The sequence below is a fragment of the Nicotiana tomentosiformis genome, chromosome 8 (genome assembly GCF_000390325.3).
Source record: "Nicotiana tomentosiformis chromosome 8, ASM39032v3, whole genome shotgun sequence".
NCBI classification, from domain to species: domain Eukaryota; kingdom Viridiplantae; phylum Streptophyta; class Magnoliopsida; order Solanales; family Solanaceae; genus Nicotiana; species Nicotiana tomentosiformis.
This window is the reverse complement of record NC_090819.1, coordinates 23,289,617-23,303,453: the sequence shown is the minus strand read 5'-3', so window position 1 is coordinate 23,303,453 and position 13,837 is coordinate 23,289,617. Positions and strand designations below refer to the sequence as shown.

Sequence of the window (13,837 nt, the reverse complement as noted above, 5' to 3'; positions counted from 1 at the left end):
TGAGGAGGATAAGATGTACGTAACTTTACCCCTACCCTGAAGGGTAGAGAGGCTGTTTCCGATAGACCCCGGCTAAAGAAAGAATAAAAAGAAGTAACGGCAACAAGAAGTAACAACAACTAGATAAAACTAGAAGATCGAAGCCAATAAAGCAGGTAAACACTAGGTAGAACTAAGAATAAAGAGATATCATGCTAACACTGATGCTATCGAACTTAGAAGACATAGGGAGAACGCTCGACACGGCATTTACGCCTAAGCAATATCAATAAATTATCAAATGAATCCATAGGGAACAAAGAGCAGACAAGCAGCTAACATGGCATGTATACAAGCTTTTCTAACTGTTTTTCCACTAACTCATATGAATCCATATACAGCTAACATGGCAAGTATACAAGCTTGACAAAGGAGTCTTGGCACACTCATCCAAATCAACGGACAAGTTTCTCATTCATCTTCAGAATTCTCCGCTATATAAAGAGGTTCTCAGTAACGAAAGTAACTATGAGTACAGCCAAATGGATTCACCATCACCACCAGTTGACTATAGTGTCATAAAGCTGGGATCCTATGGAGCTTTTCCTCCCCAAAAATTCTGTTTCGATCCTTTTATGTCACACATATATACTTTTCCAAATGTTTGCTCACAAGGTGATTGAGAAAGAAAACAAAGCATGAGTCTCCTGAATCAGGACGCAATGCAGCTTCAGACTGTGGAACGGCAGATCACCAACTGAAAAGAAGTGGATTGTATCTACAGACTTTGAAGAAGAGATTGTCAATTTTACGAGATCTGCAGATGTAAAAACAAGAACAACTAAGCTTTTTTGGTCTAGAGATATTACATGCAGCATTAAAGCTATATTTGTTAGATTAAAGGTCACTTTACATTGCTCAAAATGTCCGCAAGCAATAATGCATATAGGAACTTTTAGTTTATTAGACACTAGTATGAACCCTATTTTTATTAATATTTGCTCCGAGCAGATATCATAATAAAACTTAATAACAGTTGATCTAGAGTAATCATATTACATATTCCAAGCAGAAAACTCATCAATAAAATAAACGAAGTATGTTCCAACTTCCAAGCAGAAATTTGACCCAGCAGAAGAGTATTACAAGATTGTCTTATTTGAGCTAATGTAGCTGTAATAACCTTTTTTTGCAAATAGCTTGATTTGATCTGTTGGATTATATGTTCCACAGATAACAATACCTTTGTCTCTCAACATAATAAAGTAGCTTTGGTGCAACTAATAAGAATCAAACTCACTGAAAGAGTTGAATTAAAAGAATTGACATCACCATTGAATGATTCAGTAATTGCCTAGCCTTTCCCTATATGAAATATTGACAAAAATAACTTTATTACGTTGTGTTGGCACTTGGCACCGATCAAGATTCTAAAAGTAGGGGTCTTACTTAAATCATGCTAAATCAAAAATCAAAGCCACTGCACCATCTACTTCGTATCTCTATTGAATCACCTTTATTATCAGGCTACTGCTAAATATTCTATAATTTGTTAGTAGTTTAGAACAGCTCACATCGTGACATCAAGAAGCTCCCGTTGGACCTGATATGTCATATTAGATGTTTAATCCTAAGGTCAAGTAAGATATGAAGGGAAGTGGAACAGACTCCTATTCTTTTGCTCCTCAATCAAATTTTCTTGAATTCTTTTACAGTATTGCAAACTCGAAATCCCGCATATTTTAGTGACACCAAGGTGAATTCAACAAAGTGATACTATCATTTATGCACAAAAGTTGAGAAAATGCTAGAGCATAAAGGATTCACTACTTAAAACTTTAACCAGGAAAAAAGAAATGGACATACATTTCGTCTTTCTTTTTTAAAGGAAGGTAACAGTATACATTTCCTCTTTCAATTTTTCTTTTTTCTTCTTTCTTCTTTTTTATCTTTTCGTTTTTGTGGGGTTCAGGAGATTGGCTAGAAGAAAGAGTCCAGTTTGAGTTCACATGTGTCTGGATTAAGCACTAAGAAGAAGGGGATCAATGGCCATTGGAAGATGCATTTTTTGTTGATAGCATCATATGTAGAAAGGAGCTGGAGTAATTAAATTTCAACTATCTAGATTATCTGCTACACTTCATAAGTTGACATATCTGATAATCTATCCAAATGATCGAACAGTGGCATGTGACGCAGGAGCTTATCACCTAATGATGCAGCAGCTTATCACGTGCTAATGTAGCAGCTTATCACGTGCTGATGTAGCAGCTTATGATATGATGATTCAGCGGCTTGTCAATCTTATTTTATATTTATCATCCTTATCTTTTACTCCCTCAGTTTATGTGAACCTATTTCCTCCGTTTCAAAAGGAATGATCTTTTCCTAAATTTAGAAAAAATTTAACCTAAATTTTCCATTTTACCCTTAAGGAGAAGCTTTTACAGCCACACAAACACTATGACATGTTTAAGACTACAAGTTTTAAAAGAACTATATCCACACAAATGTTATAGCTTGTTTAGCACGACAAGTTTCAAAACTCTTTATTTCTTTCTTAAACTCCGTGTCATGTCAAATGGATTTACATAAATTAAATCGGAGGGAGCAGGTGATAAGCTCTTGCTTCATTAACTAAAATTCAATATCCTACTTAGTCGAAGGAGTTAATTGAGTTTTACGCAGATATTTAGATGCCTACTACATCTTTAAATTAAAAATGTTTTGGGATAAAATTTCATTCTAAATACCAACAACAACCACCCAGTGAATTCCCACAAGTGGGGTCTGGAACGCAGACCTTACCCCTACCCCGAGTGAGTAGAGAGGCTGTTTCCGAAAGACCCTCAGCTCAAGATTCATTCTAAATACCATTAATGAATATTATGTAGGTATTGCTGCAGCTACCTGGAACTAGAGCGAGCTCTGCTACACCAGGCCAAGAACTTAACATGGATTTGAGCACAAAGGTCGTGCAATGAAATTATAAAAATAACAAAAGCAAGGTCGTCAGCAGCTAAAGGTTAGTATGGAACACTGTAAAATTACTCACCTTTAAGAAAAGAAGCCTAAAGCATGATAAGCAAAGAAGATAATGACAGAGAAACGTTTCACTGATGAATTAACCTTTTAAGTTGTAATGGCTTCACTTTGCGGTGAAGCAACAATTGCTAAGATATGCAGAAATAACTAGAACAATTCGACACCCATTACGAAATATTTAACCAGATTAAGGGTGTGTTTGGTATAACAGAAAATGTTTTCCGTGGAAAATATTTTCCAAGAAAATGTTTTCTTGGAAAACAAGTAGTAATCTTATTCATTTTCCGGTGTTTGGTACGCAAATTAAGGAAAATAACTTCTCAAGAGTATTCATAAATAATTTAGATACAATAAACATAAAGTCATAAACTTTTGAACCCACAAATTTCATAAATTTCCGAACCGCTAAACTTTCGAAACCACGAAATTTCGAACCCATAAACTTTATAATTTCTAAACCCGTAAACTTCCAAACACATAAACCTCTGAACTCATAACTTTGGAACTTGTAAAATTTCGAACCTGTAAACCGAAAGATGAAAAAACTAAAACTGAAAATATATAAAAAAATATATATATTTTATTTGGGGGGAGGGGGGTAGAGGAGGGCGGGGACAAAAAAAGTAATTATTTTTTACGGGGGTGTGTAGGGTGGGTGGTGACGAAAAAAAAAACTGAAATTTGAAAGGTTGAGAAGGGATTTTGGAAAATATTTTTCCTTCTCTTGATAATGAAACATTTTCCTCCAATTGGAGAAAGTTGAGAAGTAGTTTTGGAAAATATTTTCCCTTCTCTTGATAAGGAAAACATTCGCGTTCACAAGGAAAATGTTTTTCAAAACATTTAAGCCAACCAAACATGGAAAAATTAGAAAACCAACTGTTACGTGACGCCTTCCTGAAGTTCCTTGGAAGGGCGACGTAAGGCTAAGCAACTGATGTCAGTGCGGTTGTTATGCGCCAACTGAGGTCCCCTCCGTACGCTAGACTAGATTGTCAGTGTCGTACGGAAAAACTAATGTCGTGAGCAATTGAGCAGCGGAAATGAGCAATTGATGATGAAAGCTGATGATTGTATTGATGATGATGAAATCTATTACAAAATGCTATGCGGAGTCGGGGGGAGAGACACCAGTACAGAGAATTGTTTGAATGCTTGAATGTTTGAATTCTTTGGTCCCCACGCGCAGATCCAATGCCAAGCGCCGGCGCCCAGCCGCAAGCAGATCCAAATAGTGTCACGCGCCATCAGCAATCATACCAAACACACCCTAAATTTGATTCTTTGCTGTTCAACAAGTAACTATATTTCTATAGACTAGTCGTAAAAAGGGTGTTTTTCCCCTTTACAATATGAAGAAAGAAATAGGGGTCGAAATTTAGACCGCTCACGCCACATTGAAGTAAAGAAGATATTTCTTCCAAAATTTATAATCCGTACCTCGGCTTCAGAAAACTAATCACGCAAAGCAAAATTTCTCAACATTGCTGATGTCATCTTTTCGCAAAAGAAGCACCGAAGGAGGCCAGAACTGCTGCATCTCCATTTCCATCATCAGAGTTGAATACTTTTGGCTCCTAAAAAAGTTGTATTCCTATTTTAAAGTCCATTCCATTTAGCCCACAACTACAAATTTCAGCTTCAATCTTCCACACCTAGATTCATTAGTCCTGAAATGTTCAAAACATTGTATTCATAAAAAAATACTATTTGTGTACTTTGACCAATTTTGTAATATGTGAAATGAACTAAATTCAACAATTTACCTGAAGCTAATTGCAGAACACATCTGACAGCATGGCTCAGATTCAGAGGATAATGAGCTTTAATTCATACCAAACGCAACAGCTTTATACATCCAGTTGAGTTTGCCGCAACTACCATATTAGATTTTCTTCTCCAGCAAACACTTGAAACAAATTGCCCATTACTCTCACCTTCATTGCCAGAGCTAGGATCAACAGATCCAAAATTATACGAGGTAATTGGCATCGGTAGAGATCTATGATACGCATATACCTGCACAAAAATGTTAAATTAAAGAAAGAGAATGATGCTTCAGCTGGAAACCAACAACCTTTAGATGTTGGGAATGGTAAGGGACACCAGTAGTTGAGTGGTCTAAATCAAAACCACATATCCCTAATAAAAATGATGAGATACGGTGTTACCTCATTAGATTCGGAACCACATGCAATGTATCCATCCAATACTGATAACCCGACAAAATTCTGTAGAAAGCAAAAAGAACAGTAAATGAAATTGAACTTATTGCATTCAGATGTTCATTATAAAGAAAATATCCTCGGTATACCTTCTCATTGGTGTGCCCCTTGAAAGTCAAGCTGCAAGCATTTGAGGACAGTCCTTCCGAACTTGTTGTCTTAAGGTCCCATAGCTTTAATGTGTTATCAGTGGATGCAGAAGCCATGGTACCATAATCTACAAATTTTACATAGCTAACAGCCTTCTCATGTCCTGATAAAGTGCACCACGGAATCCTAGTATGGCGAAGATCATAGCAGTAGATTTTGTAGTCAGCAGATCCAAAAGCCAACAGATGAGAGGAGTAAGCGGAGAACTGCACACAGCATATGTTGGCAGGATTCCAGATTGTATCCACAGAACTCCTCTGCCGAAAGAAATGAATTAAATTCCATGTTTGTTTCCGCAGATTAAATCTCAATGAAGCTACCAACTTCATTAAAGTTACAAGCTAGGATCAGGTAAAGTACCTTACCTCATTAATATTCCACACTTTTACGGAACAATCATCACTTCCAGTGGCAAACTTTGTGGGATCTACTTGACAAAAATTGACCGACCAAGCCCTCTTCTGGTGCTCTACATATTGTGAAAATCCTTGACCTGTGCTTGGATCCCACATCTAGATTCAAAATAGACACACCGAATTACGGAGTGACAGAACAAGTTGTAAAAATTAAGTTAACAAAATGAATGAAATACTTTCCGCTTCAACTGCAAGTATGTGTTGGGTAGTTGATGTACCTTTTCAATTATAAATTAATGCACTTAATAGCGAGGAGACATGTTCTCTTACATTGCCAAGAAAAAGTCATGCCAGAAAGAATACTTTTCGAGTATTTATAGGCTAGTCAGATAAGGGGTAAGAATTAAAAATATTGTCAAAATCTCTAACAATTTCAGTAAAAAAAGGTACATACCTTGACTACGCCATCATAATCTGTTGAAGCGAGATAGTTTTTCATATAACTATTCCAGGAAAGACAGCTAAGCCTAGATTTGTTTGACATCTCAACCACAGGATATTGAAGATCGACAGAGTCATTCAAAAGTGAAGCAAATTCAAAGATTTTGATTTTCTTTGAAACACCAGCTGCAGCTATATAGTCCTCTTCACGATCAAAACAAAGGGAGCAGATCACATTTATAGAGTTGAGAAGATCGCCATTTCTTAATGTCCCGTATTCCTCAAACTTGCTGTAGCGAGCATATTTACAAACACCTTCAAAAAAGGCTCCAACACGATCGACAGATTTAAGAGTTGGCTCCACAACTTTTGTTGAAACCTGGGACAACCTGTCACGACATGTCAACAAATCCTTGTCTGGTCGACCTATCGTATCATTTTCCACAAGCTGGATTTGGGATCTCATGCAGAAGTAAGCACTTTCAAGCTGAGAAAAATTTTTAATCAGCTTTTCATTGGTCATGTTTTTCATAGAAAGACGGTCATTAGACTTGAGATGTTTAAAGTAGGATCCCTGCCGCGTATTATGGAAGTCTGTGTCCACCAAATTTGAAATTCTAAAGCCATCTTTTTTCTCGACCTCCTTGATATCAGCTTCTAAGCACTCTATTCTTTGTAATAACTTGGAGGTATTATTCTGATTTTCCTCCTGCAGTGAAACTAGGAAATAGAGCAAGATGTCTGAATCAGGGTCATCATCCTTCTCAATAATTGATGGCACACCATCTATTTTACAGATTTCTTCAGTTCCATAAATTAATTCAGACTGCAGGATTTCCCTGCAAAGATGATAAGTAGAATTGTGAATGTGATTACAAGTAAAACAATTTTACTTGAGGAAATTCACAAAATTGGGGTGCCTGAGCTTTCTACCAGTTAGAGAAGTTAAAACTGAATAGGATAAAGCCACAAGGTTACCAGCACAAAAGCAGACATATCTATCAGATCAGACCGATAAACGGCAGGTTAGAAGACAACTAGCAAAGAACAAATAACACTTTAAAAAAAGTCTATTCCCTCAATCCTACCGAGTGGCAAATATTTTGCTATTTATTTTCCACCATCGCAGAAACTCAACTCTTTTTCGTCTGAAAGCTATCCTACTTATATTACTTTTTATATAGTTTCTAAATATGTATATTTTTTTTCAAAAAATTTGAAAATTCTATGTCTAAATTCACACAGAAAATTAGTCAGTTTGACCCTCGTACTCCAAAAAGGTTTACATAAACTGGAACGAGGGGAGTATATAATATAAAAGAACAAAAGAAGAGGCTAAGATGCCTCAAGCCCTAAAGAGCTCCTCTTTCTGATTATAGAAACATTAGTCTTGAACACCAAACAAGCTTCTCACCCGAAAGGAAAAAGGAGCATAATAGACAATATAACAAACTACAAGGAATCTATGATTGGCAAAAGCGGAAAATGCTATGAGTTTACTCAGCACATCACAATGTTATCAAAATAACCAAAATCTAGGGTACTTTAACAATGAATGGTTTAAGCAAAGTCCAAGTAGCAGAAAATTATACTGCGCATGGAATTAGGAAACATAATAATACCTTGCTGTAGGACGAGAAGAAGGTTCAGGATGAAGCAGCAAGAAGCAAAAGCCAACTTCCTTGGGATTCTGAGAAAGGAAATTTGGTGGGAGAATTCGACTATGCAAATTCAACATTGCTGCAGAATGTGCCGCTGGTGATTCGAAACAGCAGAGCAACTAATAGAAACAACAGGCATTAGTAAGAGGAAAGATAATTTATCTTAACCCTTCAGCAAAGCACATTGTGGAACAAAACATCCCTTGTACCCACCGTCAATTTAAATGAATCAAGAGGAAAAAAAATCATTAACAACAAAGGAGAATTCATAAATTCAGCATCTACTGTATGATAAATTGATTACCCACCTCAAAAAGAAGAACCCCGAGACTGTAGATATTAGATGATACTAGGCTTCTGTAGTTGAGTTCTTCAGGACAAGTGTACCACTTCTTTTCCAAGTGATTAATGTCAGACTCCAGTCCCTTGGTTTCACCATAAATATCTCTAACGACATACCCAGAAACATACTCAGGCTTCTCTCTCATCAAGTCCACGTAATCACTGACTTTCCGCTGCTTTGCACCCAAGTTGTTTTGAGCATGCATTTCCAGGTTGGATGGCCTTTTCCCATTTGTATTCTGATTTACGACATACATGGAGTCTATTTGGATAGATGGACCGACATATTTAACACCATTTGGTGAAAGTAAAATGAAACAGGATGGCCGTAAATCCTGGAAAGCAATTCCTTGGGAATGTGCAATATCGATTAACTTCACAATCTGCCGGAAAATGTGAATCCTCTCAGCTTTCTTTATCCGTGATCCCATTAAGTTTATCCACTCTCTCAATGTAACTCCATTGTGAGTTGAAGTTGGTTTTTCTCTTTCCTGATTGTTACAACTAAGCGGTGCTTGATTAGAGTTAGCGCCTGGCTTAAACGATGCATCAGATGATACCATTCTTATGGAAGCTTTCTCATACTCATACTTATTCTGCGGAATTGAGGCACTATGAACTTCTTTATGAAGTGCAGTGCCTTTTGGTGCATCAACATCTTTGCCTTTAAGAGATCGGTTAGCGAAAAACTTAGAAAAGCCAGATGTAGATAAAAGTTTCGATCCACTATTTCCCGGAAGTAATCTACTGCTTGGAATGGTTAGGTTATGGTCTTCTTTTGATTGGGAAGAGACTGCATTAGAGCCTACATTGATATCTTTATCGGATGCATGCTTCAGCTCTTTCAGCCCTAGCAAATTCTTGTCTGTGGAAGAAGGATCTACATCGTCCTTCGCATTTCTAGAGCCACCCCCCAATTGATAGGAACATTGCCACTGAATTTGCGGCTTGTGATTTTTTTCTCGATTATCAGAGTAATTACTAAGAGTAACTGGTTCAGGAATATTGTAATTACTCCTAACTAACTCTTCAATGGTGAGCCTTGAACTACTCATCGAATAAGAGCTTGTACCGGCAGGCTGAGGATCCTTCACGGACATTGCATATCTGTTTGTACCATCATCCTCCATCATCGCCAAACTAGCAGAAGTTGATCCCTCCGCCAACTCATGACTGGTAGTTATGCACGTTCCAATCGATGGTTCAACGGAAATATCACATTCCCTCGTTTTAAGTAGCGCACTCGCAGCTACATCATTTGCCTCTACTTCCTCCTTTGACTGTTCCATACCACTCCAAACTCAGAGTACTCTTTTTTTCTCTAACCAATCTTTCATTTCTCAGAAATGTTTCAAAGAATCAAATTAAATGGACTCTTTCAATTAAATACCAGCTGCATTCGGCATTGATTAATCCTCGAGGGACTGACTGAAATAAAAGTACTTTACATTAAATTGGGGCAACATTCCTATCAAGCAGAATTTTGAGGTACTGAGATTTGAAATAAGGTCTAAGGGCAAGGGGATAAAATTATCTTTAAATATCTATCAAGGGAAACTAAAATCAAGGACTCAATACCCAATATACAACAAGAACAGCAACTATACCTAAGCTTATTGGGTCGGCTATATGATTCTTCACTATATGTCTGGCAATAACCAATTATGCAATAGTGTAAATTATCACATTGGAGAAAATAAACTCAAGAAGGTGAAAAACTCAACCAAGCAAAGAAATTCAAGAAACACAAACTAAAATCCAGATACCCTGGCACATAAAGTTGAATCCTTTATACCAGTATACAAGAAAATAGCAGCTAATACAAGTCATAAACATTCATATGACTATAAAAAAACTCATTAAGGTAAAATTGGACGTTTAATGTTAAATTATTTTTAAACATAAAAATGTACCCTTTATTAGAGCAAAGGAAAGTGTGTCATATAAAATGAGATAGAGATATATGCAGTGTGTCACATAAAACGGGAGAGGGAGTAAATGTGCGGTCCAGATGAAACAACCAGAATCAGGGGCGGCCCGTCCATAAAGCAGGTAAAGCAACTGCTTTAGGCCCCACATTTGTGGAGGCCCCATTTTTTTTTAGTATAAATTTTTTTTAAAAGTTATGTGAAGTGAAAATGTTTGATTTCATTATTTAACAAATAAAGAGATGAAGGATTTGCAACTACTTTAATTTCTGCCAAGGAAATTGCATTTGAAATTAATATCGAACCCAAATTTCATAAGAAAAGTGTAATATATAGGAAAAAACAATTTGATGAGAATGTTAATAGTGAAATCTCAAATATACATACTCCCTCTAGTCCATGACTTTTTAACCTTTGTTGTGCCCCTTAAGAAAATACTGACTCCTAGAACAAAAATGTATTTTGACGGAATTATCCTTAATTAAAATTTATATGTTGTTAACTTGACACATTGAGATATGTAAATAAGGGCAAATTTTGAAAAAATAAAGTTAATTCCTTCTCGATTATATAAAAGGACACTTATTTTGGACCAAAATAAAAGCCAAAAAAATAACTTATTATGGACCTAGTAGGCAAGGTTATTTTTTCACGTTAAAATAGATTTGAACAATTAGAGGCATATGAAAATATTGTTGATTTTCTATTTAGTGGTAAAAAATGAGATCACTAGTTGATGAAAATTTAAAAAATATTGCCTTCATCTTGAAAGATCCTTAAATCATAATAATCAACCCGATATTGATAGTTTAGATTTATTTTCTGAATAAAAAATATTTAAAAAAATAGTACAATTAGAAGATAACAATTTAATTGATATACTCAATCAAATAAAAAGGTTTGATTATTTTCCAAATGTCTATATTACTTATAGAATAATATTAATAACTCCTATTACTGTTGCTTCGGCGAAAAAAAGTATTTCAAAATTAAAATTAATAAAAACTTAATCAACAATATTTCAAAGATATTAAATAAATTAATTATATTGTCAATTGAGAAAGACTTATAAAAAGAAATTGATTAAAAAAAATTAATAATAACTTTGCATCTAAAAAAGTTAAAAAAATAGACTTCAAATAAAAATAAAATATTTTTTATTAATAAAAAAATTAAAGCCCTATTAAAATTTTGCTTTAGGCCAAACGAAATTGATCGGGCCGCCCTGACCAGAATAAGCAACAAAGTTCAGCTTTTCCCCAAAACCCACAGCTCAAATAACAATAACAGAGATATCAAAAGACTTGCCTGAAATAGAAATGGCTGAAAAAGGGTACTTTTCCCTAGTATTGGATTCCGTTATCGTTCACCATTTCTACAGCAGTAAAAATCTGTGTAGCTCAACAGTAACTCAAGATTCTAAAACCAATAGGTAACTTTTTATTACCACAACCAGAAATAATTCTTTGTACATTACTTTTCATAGATATGGTATCTAATCAGTATAACTCCGAGAAAATTTGTAGGAGAAGAAGAATCACAGATATTTCTGTTATGGAGTGTTGTTTTGCGAAATGATGATTGTCAATAGTGGAGGGAGAATTAAAAGGGACAGGTCTTAGTCAGGGGTCAACTATCTTTTTCTTGCAATTGTTTTTTTTCTTGGAAGTTGGAAAAAAGGAACCACGGATATTTGTTCCTTTTTACTACTTCTCCGTCCCTTCTTTTGCAAAAAAAAAATTAAATTTATGGTCTAATAAGTTTTACAAATTTTTTTGGTTATAAATTGTCTTACAACATCAACAACACTCCATGCCCCGGAGGGATATAGAGACTGTTTTCAAAAAATATTCGGTTCAAAAATTGATTATAAATTATCTTATAAAAATAAAATAATAAATTTAATTTAATTAATTTTAAATATAAAAAAGTATTCTTCTTCTTACCGGCTTTTTAACATAAAATAGAATGAAAGAATACTGCTTCACTGAATTATGATCATAATACTTTACCGTATTTATTTGAGTTATTTCACCACGTACTTATTTCTTCAATAAATATATAATATAAAACTCATAACTTTAAATATACAGCCGTTGAGTGCTCAAAAATCTAGGCATCCGAACACATGCAGATGGTACGACTAAATATACTGACATTTGAATCGTATTATTTATATATATAATCTAGTAATGTACAAATTACATCAAATAATATGTCGTGACTCGTGACTATGAAGAGAGACAAATCGTCAAAAAATGGTGTTATTCTAAAGTCAGCCGCAAAAAGGGCCGGCGTGGGCTCGGCCCGGTAAATATATGGGTTAGATTTATCATAATCACGTGTGCTACTGAAGGTCCTCTCTGTTATTCCCACGTGAAGCCCAAGCCCTTCACACCCCGCCGCCCAATAATTTGGTAACTTTCCTCTTTTATACCACGTATTTGTTGCTTACTATTATGTTTCCTCAACTAAATAATTTTCTTTGACTTATCACAAGTTGATGTAAAAGAAGAGGTTTTGAGTACTTAAATATGTAAGTCAATGTACATTTTACAAAATTAGATTGATGTTATAAATAAAACCGGGAAGCTAACTAAAGCATTGAAAAATAGAGCAAGACTGATATATTATTTCACTTAAAACTGTATAAAATGCATTAACTTAACTTCCTATTTGTAAAAGAAAAAAAAATTAATTGCAAGCTTCTTTAGTGAGCTACTTGCGAGCATTCGCGGAGTCAGAATTTTTATTAAGGGGTGTCAAAATATATAAAAGTAAACAAACGAAAAAATCAAAGAGACTCAACATATATTATATATACATATAAAAAATAATTTTACCTACCTACACAATTTATTTTTTCACGAAAGGGTGTTAGTTGACATCTCTTGCTATAAGTTGGCTCAGCCACTACTTGCAAGCTATTTACATAATTACTCGCGAGTATGGGTGCTTATCGAGCGGATTGGGTGAATAATTACGCTTAACGGTTTCGTTTATCGGTTATCGGATTATAAATATAGTAATCTGTTAGTCATCCAATAAGACAACGGGCGGATTGGTATCGGATTAACGATTACCAGGTGGTTTATTGGCTAAACCAAATAGAAAATTTTTGAACAATTAATATCAAACGGCCAAATGCATAGTTCAAACTGTCTCTATCAGTTGTAGTAGCTTTTCTTGATGAAAAGCCAAAGACGACTACCAATGATGTTAGCTACAGACAGACGACAGTTCTATTGAGAATTAGAAATTAGAGATTTAGTCATTTATGATTTCAATAGTACTTTATATATATAGGGGTAAAAGTATAAATATAAAAATTCTTAATGGGTTAATGGCTTACCCAATAAGAAAATTGAGTAATTCGCCCCCAAACCGTTAAGCCGTTAATTATAAAACTCAATCTGTTCACCATCCATTACCCCGACAATCCGATACCAATAAGCCAATAAGCCATCGGTTCGGCTTGGTTAACGGTTTCGGCTCGGTTTTGAACAACCCTATTACAAGACTCTTTAGGGAGCTGCATGAAAATTGTCTCCTCGAGTTCCTTGCAAACTACTTACTTGATTGCAATCACTTCAAGGAGCTTCTTGTAAACTATCTACATAAGTTATTTGCAAGTTACGTGCTTAATTGCAAAGCTCTTTAGGAAGTTGCTTGTAAGTTATCTGCATAAGCTACTTGCTTGGTTACAAGCT

The 13,837-nt window shown here is 35.2% G+C and overlaps 1 protein-coding gene across 2 annotated transcripts; it reads right to left on the bottom strand.

Annotated features, from left to right (window-relative positions):
• Positions 1–248: 248 nt before the first annotated feature.
• Positions 249–11,763, bottom strand: LOC104109864 (protein SUPPRESSOR OF PHYA-105 1-like). Of its 2 annotated transcripts, XM_018775491.3 has the most exons (10): positions 11,432–11,758; positions 8,166–9,623; positions 7,819–7,976; positions 6,210–7,035; positions 5,765–5,911; positions 5,339–5,656; positions 5,196–5,255; positions 4,791–5,043; positions 4,465–4,694; positions 249–796 (listed from the first exon to the last, which is right to left on the bottom strand). In XM_018775491.3, exons 2-8 carry the CDS (start codon positions 9,486–9,488, stop codon positions 4,855–4,857), a joined length of 3,021 nt encoding a protein of 1,006 aa, XP_018631007.1. In that variant the 5' UTR covers positions 9,489–9,623; positions 11,432–11,758; the 3' UTR covers positions 249–796; positions 4,465–4,694; positions 4,791–4,854. The 2 variants fall into 2 exon arrangements, with proteins under 2 accessions (XP_018631007.1, XP_018631011.1); XM_018775495.3 differs by lacking the exons at positions 249–796; positions 4,465–4,694; positions 4,791–5,043; positions 5,196–5,255 and having other exon boundaries at positions 5,344–5,656; positions 5,760–5,911; positions 11,432–11,763.
• Between the last annotated feature and the right edge of the window lie 2,074 nt (positions 11,764–13,837).